The 9608-nt window shown below is 49.5% G+C and overlaps 3 protein-coding genes across 3 annotated transcripts in view; 1 reads left to right on the top strand and 2 right to left on the bottom strand.

The window, feature by feature from the left end:
* Positions 1-2204, top strand: part of Pmar_PMAR023012 (hypothetical protein) — a gene marked incomplete at its 5' end in the record, with an annotated part of 3381 nt that extends 1177 nt beyond the window's left edge. The window contains 12 exons of the mRNA XM_002771853.1: positions 109-295; positions 379-482; positions 531-656; positions 704-822; positions 866-975; positions 1020-1080; positions 1130-1243; positions 1290-1416; positions 1472-1624; positions 1676-1825; positions 1871-2065; positions 2113-2204. Coding sequence (XP_002771899.1) covers positions 109-295; positions 379-482; positions 531-656; positions 704-822; positions 866-975; positions 1020-1080; positions 1130-1243; positions 1290-1416; positions 1472-1624; positions 1676-1825; positions 1871-2065; positions 2113-2196 — 1530 coding nt within the window. The 3' untranslated portion in view covers positions 2197-2204. The remainder of the gene's footprint in view (positions 1-108; positions 296-378; positions 483-530; positions 657-703; positions 823-865; positions 976-1019; positions 1081-1129; positions 1244-1289; positions 1417-1471; positions 1625-1675; positions 1826-1870; positions 2066-2112) is intronic.
* Positions 2205-3177: 973 nt separating this feature from the next.
* On the bottom strand, positions 3178-4556 carry Pmar_PMAR023013 (conserved hypothetical protein; the record flags this gene model as incomplete). Its single annotated transcript, XM_002771854.1, has 6 exons — positions 3178-3351; positions 3404-3464; positions 3661-3770; positions 3819-3911; positions 3967-4132; positions 4432-4556. 6 exons carry the CDS (start codon positions 4554-4556, stop codon positions 3178-3180), a joined length of 729 nt encoding a protein of 242 aa, XP_002771900.1.
* A 759-nt stretch (positions 4557-5315) lies between these two features.
* Pmar_PMAR023014 (hypothetical protein) lies at positions 5316-8088 on the bottom strand (the record flags this gene model as incomplete). Its single annotated transcript, XM_002771855.1, has 15 exons — positions 5316-5359; positions 5436-5528; positions 5570-5702; positions 5747-5833; positions 5882-5947; positions 5995-6055; positions 6436-6583; positions 6646-6739; positions 6787-6980; positions 7021-7186; positions 7239-7457; positions 7547-7657; positions 7705-7794; positions 7840-7891; positions 8030-8088. 15 exons carry the CDS (start codon positions 8086-8088, stop codon positions 5316-5318), a joined length of 1617 nt encoding a protein of 538 aa, XP_002771901.1.
* Between the last annotated feature and the right edge of the window lie 1520 nt (positions 8089-9608).

Here is a 9608-nt window from a genome sequence, read left to right on the forward strand (position 1 = left end):
CCTCCTCGGACGTGGATTCTCTCATATACTTTCTCCAGAAGAACCCTTTCCATCTTCATTCAGTACCACTCCTTTGTCCAATCGCTGTTCATTGAGGCCAGTCATCAGATACTGGCTATCACTGACCTCTACCGGGAGCATCGGGAGTTCGAGCGTGCCGGGCAGCTCTTGCGGCGAGGGCTGTATGTCCTACAATGCAGCACTCATCCCCTATTTGATCCTTTCATGGAGTCTAATACTGGGCACAAGAATCAGAAGAAAAACAGCAGCGGCAAGAAGCGACATGCTAGGGGCAGTAAGGACGGATGAATATCACACATTTAGCCTCTGGACCGGGGAGAGTCGCGCTGTGACTATTCTGATCGTCCCGAATTTCAGAGCATCCTACCGGTAACGAAGAAGTGGGATTAGTAGCCTCACTGCGGCTGTCCAAGGAGGACCCTTACTACTGTTTCACAATCCTCGCATTAAGGACTCTGTTGGTGAGCCTCCCTTCCCGAGATCACGCCTTCAGGAGGACTCCATTGTAGGTTCACGGTCTGCTACTGGCTGGTCAAGGCTGCACTCGTACAGCTTTGGAGATTTTCAAACTACTACTGCTAATGGATGTCGAGAAGGATAGAGTTCATGCCCTCATGCACCTTGATACTTATGCTGTAGCCTTCCTGTTCCTGATCCCAACTGCCATCCTCCTCGTTTTCAGATCCGCAGCCACGAATACGATTGGCTTCACCGTTTCGTAGCGTCCTACGCGTCATTGCCACCTGCAGCTCCTGAGGAAGTTCAATACTCAGCTCTCGATCTCGCAATGCCAAACTTCGCGTGAGTAGTTATCAACCTTATTTAGTTTCATGTGTCGGCATAGATTCTCGGAAGCGTTGGCGCGATATCAACAGCTACCGACAGCCGAGGAGGCTTCAGCCGCTATACCACGGGTCACGGCCGAGGACTTGCGGAAAACGCTCATCATCACTGGTGAGGGGCTCAAGTCTATTCTGGGTGAATATCTTATCTCTCAGATGCTCCGACTGGCGACTCGGCATTAGATGCTTCGGTGGCGCTCATGAAAGCCATACTTCTGTGAGAGGCTTCGTTACACTCACGGCGTTGACGTCCTGCATACCGTCAGGTTCCCGTATACTGTGCGAACACTGTTGATAGCGATGTCAACTCCTCTATCAGGACCGGGGCATAAACCTTGGGAAGATTTGTTTAGGAACCCCCCGTTCTCGGATGCTCGAACGTGCGTCATGTAACAGTGTGAACAACTGTGAGTCTCTCGTGTGCAGATACTTCATGCATGCAAAATTCGGCTCGATCCACCTCCTTATGGGGGAAGCTTATGCCGAGAAGGCGTGGCAATTATGGAAACCCGAACAGTTGCAGCAGTGGCTCTTCTCTGTCTGTCAACGGCTGGTACCACACTAGCGTTGAGGAATTGCAAGATTGCAAGATAGTGTCTCCTTGGCAGGTTGAGCTGAGTCCAGACCTGGAGCTTGTTAGAAGGCGATGGTCTACGAGCACTCTGCCTGATCTAGTCGGAAGGTATTCTGACATTTCCAAGTCGGAGTTCACCGTCAATTCTCCGATGCTTCCAAGGGCTCTCTTTGAAGCCGACAATGAGGTTAGGATGCTGACATTCTTCAACACTCACGGATGTTTGGATTTCCCTCAGTTGTTCAAAACTTATGGAACTGATCTCCGTCGTGATGGAGGAGATGCCAGTCGAGCAAATGTATCCCTAGAGTCGAATCCTGTTGTCGCATTTCTCCAAAGCCTCATGCCATGGTCACGTGTGGATTACACTGGTACTGAAGCCGAACCGGTAGGACCACCATGCTTTCACTTAGTTGTCATAACTCGTTCTCAGATAAACATCACGGCTGGCATTCGAGGAGCTCTAGATCGGATCACCGAACGGTTGGGTCTAGGAGGGGAACCTCAGCCTGTGGATGAAGGAGAGGAGGAAGAGGAGAATGGGATGGTGAACGACTTGGGAGATCGAGGGAATCTCGAGATTGATGATGATGAAGATCCACTAATACAACGGATCCTTCTAGAAGAGGTGACTCGTAGGTTGTCACCTTTGTGTGAAATCGTCGCCGTGCGTAGGCCGCTGGTAACGAAGCACGACGAGGCAGAGGAGCGTCATCATCATCGAGTGATTCGGCCGTTGAGGATATCCAAATGGATTGACGTCGTTACCGGTGTCTTCCTAGTTTCTTGTGAGCTCATCAAAAGAGTTTCCGAGTTCGACAGTTACATAGCACTGGGTTTGGTTTGCCATCCCGAGAAATCCACAGTTGAGTAGGGGGGAACAAAAACGAGAACTCTTTGATACAAAGCTTGAGACAATAATCAAATGTTATTTCCCCGATTGTGCTACGGCATCGGGGATATGTGTTGTTACCTACAAAGTTCGTCTATACTAACACCAGGTCGGTGCATAATTCCCCGTGCATGCTCTGTTCAACGGCTCTATGTATTCCGAGTGACGTCACTACTATCGCCATATTCTGTTCTTGCTCTTCGTGGACATTTATTTCTAGTATGTTCACTTCGCAAGCATCGAAGGAATGCGAATGGTTTGGGATAATGGTCATTGTTAGTTATCAGATCTCCGTTTATAATCGTTCCCATCCTGACATCGCATCATTAGATGTTGGCCATCTGTGAGATCCGATTATGATGTATGTAATGTATACCCCCACTTATCACGCTCCATATATGAACCCTTGTGAGATTGACTTCTCATTCAACCACTGTTAAGAGATACTGACTATTGTAAGAGGTGTTTTATGGAGGCGCTTGGACACTGATTTTGTTTTCTTATTCGGAAACATGATACCTACGAGTTTTCGACCATCCTGACTAACAATGTGATGCTCTGAGGACATAATGTACTCATCGCACACTAACGATATCATGTCGTAGGTCAGCCGGCACTTCGGCAGAGACCAGCAATGAATGAGAAACTCGATAGCACAGCATGACCTCCGGCGATTCTACCCGGGGGGCATTCACTGGACCATGCCAGATTACCGAGGCTTGAGTGGTGAGGGAATGCGCAGTGGGCGGAGTTCACAGTAGAAACCAATTGCGTCACAGAATCTTCCCATTACTAATCCAACACACAACAACATAGAAACGATATAGAGAAGGACTGCTTGTCTCTGTCTACTCAGCGTCACTATCAGAGTCTTCGTGGATATCATCGGTGATAATCTGAACGAAGATAGTCGTGGGTTCGATTCCCAGCCTCGGCATCTCCGTCTTTACCTCCAGAAGTTCAAGACTGATCACCGATGTCTCGTCCCCGAGTAAAACGTCACTCTCAAACTGGACAGCAACCTGATAATTATCAGCGCCCTCTGAACTTTCAACCAATTAATTCTATCGCTACGTTTATCCTTAGTTGCTCCATCGCACCAGCTATGACACCACACAGTATGTTGCTGTAGTACCTAAAACGCAGAGTGGGTTTGCAGCTCCAATGCCGTTCGCCTGCTTGAGAATTTCTATCTGACTTGTACTCTATACACTCGACTACATCAGTTAAAAATAGAGTAATTTCATGGTTCACTGATGGTTTCACTGAGCGTCGCATTTGCCACTACTCTAACGATAATGCCAAGGAGATGAGGAAGGCCCAAAACTCACAAGATAGGCCCAGGGTGGTCAGTGCCTCCTGCTGCTGTTGTTGTTGCTGTCGGACGCCTCAGCTCCATTGGCAGCTCTACAAAGTCATTAAGTGGGTTCACTGGGAGCACCTATGGAAGGCATATGTTGGCCTTAGCGGAGCGAAGCAGTGATGTCACCAAACGGCACTTCCTTCCCTCTGTACTGTTGTCCCAATCGACACAGTCTCCTGTTACCCCAAGATACATCTTCAATGCAACTTTGCTCATAACCTGAGGGATAGGGCGCAGGTTCGATCCCCGGTGAGAGCATGTCCATAAACATCACCTCACACGCGTCTCTGAAGTCCTGACAAGGAGGTGCTCTACTCTTGATGAGGAACTCATCAAGCAGTCTAGCGCCGATATCGGTACCCATCCTGTACAGCTCTTTGTTAACCTTATCAAAGTCGCCTTCAAAATCCACCAACAACTGCCTCACTGTGGCACCATACCTGACAATGTGATTATCAAACTGACACGCACTATATCACAGTCTGTGATATATAGTGTGTGGCAGTTTGGCATGCAAACGTGAAAAATATTCCCCGAGATTTATGAGAGTCGATCTAAAACTTCGCAAATACAATTAGCATGTGATTGCCCATACTTGACCAGACGATGTCGACCGAAAACTATCATTCCCGACGTCCCCTTGTGGGGCTAAGCTTGTAAACTTTGCTCACGCGGAACAGCGTCGAAGTGAGTGAACACGGTGGGTAATACTTCCCTCGGGTGATGCAACCAAACCTACAGCAGTGCCAGCACTTCAGCATTGCATTTATCCATTCTCTGGAAGCATGCCTCTCCCCGAGCTGCATAGGATGATGACGACGAGGAAGTAGGGCCCGCTGTGTGGCCACCGCCATTACGTAGCATCTTGGAATGAAAACTACTTGGTTAATGCTAGGCTGGTGAACCCAACTCTACAGAACATCATTATCAGTAGTGTACGTTAGCAGGTGGAGGGTCTTCCCCCGACGGCTTGGCATCTCCTTCGCTCACTGCACCGCTTGAGCTGAGCTGCTACTGCTGAGGGGACTTTGGAAATATAACAGTGCGTAGCTGATGACTAGATTCAGTAGTACTGGATAGGGCCTTGCAACTTCGCATATACCTATTCTACCAAGTCTATGCTATATTAGTAGCATAAAGCTCCACTAGCATTCGTCATCGACATACCAAAGGCATTCCTCATCCACAGCACCTCTACTGAGTAGAGTCTACTCCTCACCACCGACCCTGCCCATCAACCCCTCACGCCTGCACTTTTAACATATCGTAGGACACCTCGAGACGTTAGAACAGTTGAAGGACATTATACTCGTCCGATGCAACAGTCAACACCAAATGCTGTTCGCCACCCCATCCTTGGCATGCAACTCAACTCCTTCACTATAGAAAACACTTTCAATGGTTATCAATTCTATTTTACTCATTGTAGTCTGCCCGCGAGGGCCTTGCGAGTGATGCCACGACATCCCCAAGATGATGATATGGAGAAGTTATGGTACACAAGGGCTTCGTCAGATCCCAAGCATTGTCATCAATGCCACCATCATCCTGGCCAATGATGATGATGGAGCGGTAGCACTATCCCAAATATTATAAATGCATATCGAATATTCGCCATCACTACTATCTAGGCATCCTCTGAGGAGTGCCAGATCGCGGTTGGGATCCTGAGAAGGGAACGCGTACACCATCTGCTGCCGTCCTCACGATAAGCTCACCCGTACTGCCGTCTCCTCCTCCTACTCCTTCCATCAGGGTAGGGCCACTCTCCCCTCCCATCACAGGCGGGCCCGTTGTAGACCTCATCAAACCACTGCTGCTGCTGCTGGAAGTGTGCTGATGATGATGATGAGGATGACCATGATGACCATGATGACCCGTGTGGGAGACCGCCCTCAAGCCTGCCGAGGCTTGCACTGCATCTGTGGACTCTAGAACCAAGTCCCGAAATGAGCCATCCACAGACCGCTTGATGTCGCCAAACGTGGCCAGCACACAATCAGCACCATCCTGAAAACTATTCCTCCCTATGAAGATGCATACCTCCGACATACCTTGCTCCCCAGAGTGATAGTCTCATGTAGAGTGCCCACGTCGGCCTTCGCCAAACCGTCAAGAACATGCTGAAGATTGTTGGCCACCTGAAGACATGCTCCCGAAGTGCTGGTTGCTGGCGAGGCTATGCTCACCATGCTGGCGGGAGGCGACGTTCCAGGAACAACTTGACCAAAGAGGTACTCCATGAACATATTCACCTAATAATGTCAGGTGCAGGGATCGAACCAGGGTTGTATAGGCTTACCAGCTGCCGTTCATCCATTTGCTGAGCGTTCATGTTCTTTGCCCAACTTGGACGCTCCAGCCTGAATCCAGTCACAAATAGAACTACTCGAATGCAAGAGGTAACTTTCTACTCCCACAGTTCCACCAACGACCACCTCAAAAGCCTCTACCTCAACCGCAAAAAAAGTAAAAAACCAAAAAACCAAAAAAGGGAAAAAACCATCATGCTTGAGATGAAGGGATATGCGAGTATACCATAAATTTGATGAATACCGCCCCCTCACCTACACCTCATCAGATGGGACAAATTTTTCAAATTTTCCCGCCAAAAGACTCGCGTCAATAAATACTAGTATCACAACGATAACTCCAAGCCGACTCAAGTCGCAGATAGCAAGGACCACTATCCATAGACCCTCCCACTGCGAGTCCTATCATTGCACACCACCAGACACCCTACCGTTTAGCATCCCCATTGTTGGGCTGAGCCCCACGATTGGCGTTTCGCCCGAGTACTGCAGTCTCGGAGGACGACGCCGTGCTCTGCTGATACGCTCTAGAAGGTAGACTGCCACTGTAGTTCATGGGATAGCAATAAGCAATGGTGCCTAATACACAACAATCTTGCAATCTTGCAAAATCTTGCGTTTCCTCAACGTTTACTCCTTACATAGCTTGATAAGCAGTTTGAGCATTCTCGAGTTGTCCACCTCCAGTTTGAATTCGTTCAGGAGCATGTCCGTAGTGAATAAGGAGGTTTCGAACTAAAAAAACCGATATGGTATTCCGAGTGAATTCCCGCAGAGCTCACCTTGTTGACAATGTGATTGCAGTATTTGAAAGCCAGTTGTTCCGAAGTGGGGTAGTTGGACAAATCCTTCACTTGAGTGAGAAGAATTTGAGCCAGCGACTTCAAATCATCCGAATAGGTCGGGTTGGCCATGAAACCCACCCCATTAGAGGCGTCCATCTCCTCGGGAATCTTCAGCGCATTGTCACTACGCCCTAAAATGCAATGTTGAAGCACATGGGTTACAATCCTCACCAGTGGCCATAGACAGAATAAGGCGTCCCAAACATATAAGATCTTTCTGCTGTTGATGCGCTATCGAGCTCTGCTGCTGCTGTTGCTGTTGTGGCGCCTGCCCAGTGGTGGTCCGAGAGGAGCCCACCCATGCTGTCGGCGGCGCTAGGCCGTTTCTAGTAGGTGGCTGTATCGATAGAGAGCATAAGACAAAGCCATCGTTGCAGGTGGGCACTCACTGACTCCTGTGCCAAGGCATCCAATAGACCCACGCAGTTCAAGTAGACCCGTGGTGGGTAGAGAAAGGCGGTGTCGGTTACCAGAATCTGACGGGACTCAATTTGACCATACCGATCCTCGAACAGGCAAGTGATCACCTTCGTTGGATGGATGACTTTCGCAGAGAGGCCATGACTGTGAATGTACTTGAGACACATGATGAGCTGGCTCAGTACGTCCTGCAACATCACACAGCCGTCCAACATGGCTCAACGGTATAACTCAGCGCGGGCTACCGCGAGACCCCGAGTTCTATCCCTGCACCCACCCATATAACATGTTCAGGTATTCCCCCAATCCCATTCTGTTTGAGCGTAGGCGAGTCTATGAATACCGACTGCAGTGTCGCCACTGACGGTATATAATCATACACATAAACCTAACAAGACGACCTGTCACCACTTCACTAGCGGAGCGATACCCTACCAAGGACCCTCCATCTTGACTAGGGTTCTCAGCTTCAATGAAATCTCTCGTCCCGAAGGCTTGCCGTAAGGGTACTATACATGGATGGTGCTGAATAACAGCACAAGTGTCTACGACATCAAGTCGGCAACCTACAATGGCGCTCCACGTTCTAACAGCCTCTGTGACCAAGTCAAAGTTGCTCAGGCTGAACCCATCAACTCGACATAGGCAATAGACATAGGAGTCCTACACACGACCACAACACAGCAAGTACCAGATCGCACGTCAGCGCGAAAACCATGATGCAGATCGAAATGACCCCAACACTGCACCCCCCCCTTACCGCGACCGAGAGTGCCTTATAGAAATAAGTCTTGTACTGGTATCCAAAGTAAGAGCCATTGCCAACATTACTACTACTGCTGCTGCTGCTACTGCCGACCTTCGTCTGGCCCTCAACAGCAGGAGCGGAAGCCGTGATTACAGCTTGTCGGGTATTGCTACCTCCCTCGGGTAGTGATAATAATGTATGATACTTATTCTGGACGAAATCGGGAACTACACGGAAGCAACAATGCGAAAATCGATGCACATCCACCCAAATCAACAACACGTTATGTTTTTCCCTATCATTACTCCCACATAACTTTCATAAAAAAAGCTGTTTTCGCTACTTTCCACCCTAGCAGTCTTATAACTATCGATTCAAGATGGTTATCAGGCCCAACGATTGTGGTGGAGTGAAATATTCCGACAATCTTCCAGCAGCATGTAGAATCAACAGGATAGTCCTGTTAGAAAGCACGGTATTCACACGGTGCATCTGCAATTCCTTCCGTATAGTCTGAGGATCACACGAGTAATAATAACAAATACTCATCGCTTCGCTCCGCCTACTGGGTCGGCACTCAACGAAGTGGCATGTGGTGGTGGGCGCTCCAACATGTAGGGAGGCAGGGGCGCGGGCTTCTCGATCGGTGGGATGGGCGACCTCGGCACCCTGCCACTAGGGGGCCTCATGCCTTTACCCACCGCTGATGATGGCAATACAAAGGGAGGTGGCCCAGAGGAGGACGTTGATGAGGAGAGCGGAGGGGGACGGTTGGGGGAACTGCAATGTACTGATCTCAGCCATCCAACCAAATGTATATTCCACCTGTCCTACGGCTAGTCCGCGATGCAATGCATTTCGCAGGACGAAAGAACGCGAAACGAAGAGCGTCGTAATATTTTCACGCCGGGGAAATATGATACCACACCAAAGCGAAAACCCCACAGTGACTATAGCCAACTCCAATTGAAAAGTATGACCATCACCCCGCTACCCTCCTGTAGCCCTCTGGGGCGAGTCCATCGCCTGTGCGGCACTCTGTGGAGTCCCATCTCCTCCCATCACCATTGCAGCATTTCTGTTATTGCTACTACTACTACTACTACCAGTAACAGCAGCACCTGCGCCTTGGCTGGACCTATGATATGCATTGCTACCATTCCCCATCCGTTCACTGTAACTACTACTACTTTGATGACATTTTAGGTACGGCTGGTGGGGGCCCAGGAGGAGGAGGGGGAGGTGGGGGCATTCCCGGTGGTGGGCCCCAGACTGATGACGCTAGACCGGTAGTAGACGGAGGCAGAGGAGTAGGGGGTGGACCCCAGCATGGGGCACGCGGGGCAGGCTGCTTAGCTGAGGTCCGAGAAGGAGGGGGAGGTGAACCTGAGCCCGAACCTGGCTCCATCGGCTTGTCACTGCCACGCAGGGATCGTATACGTTCTAGATAGGTGATCAAAGATGATCTTATTATATATTAATACCACACCTCTATCAAATCCTAACTAATAACCCATGACTCACTTGCTGCCTTCTCCAACGCACTACTGCTCGGGGGTAACCTGAAAGATACCCAAAGATTCCCTCCAAC

This window comes from Perkinsus marinus, assembly GCF_000006405.1.
Source record: "Perkinsus marinus ATCC 50983 genomic scaffold scf_1104296962378, whole genome shotgun sequence".
NCBI lineage: Eukaryota > Perkinsozoa > Perkinsida > Perkinsidae > Perkinsus > Perkinsus marinus.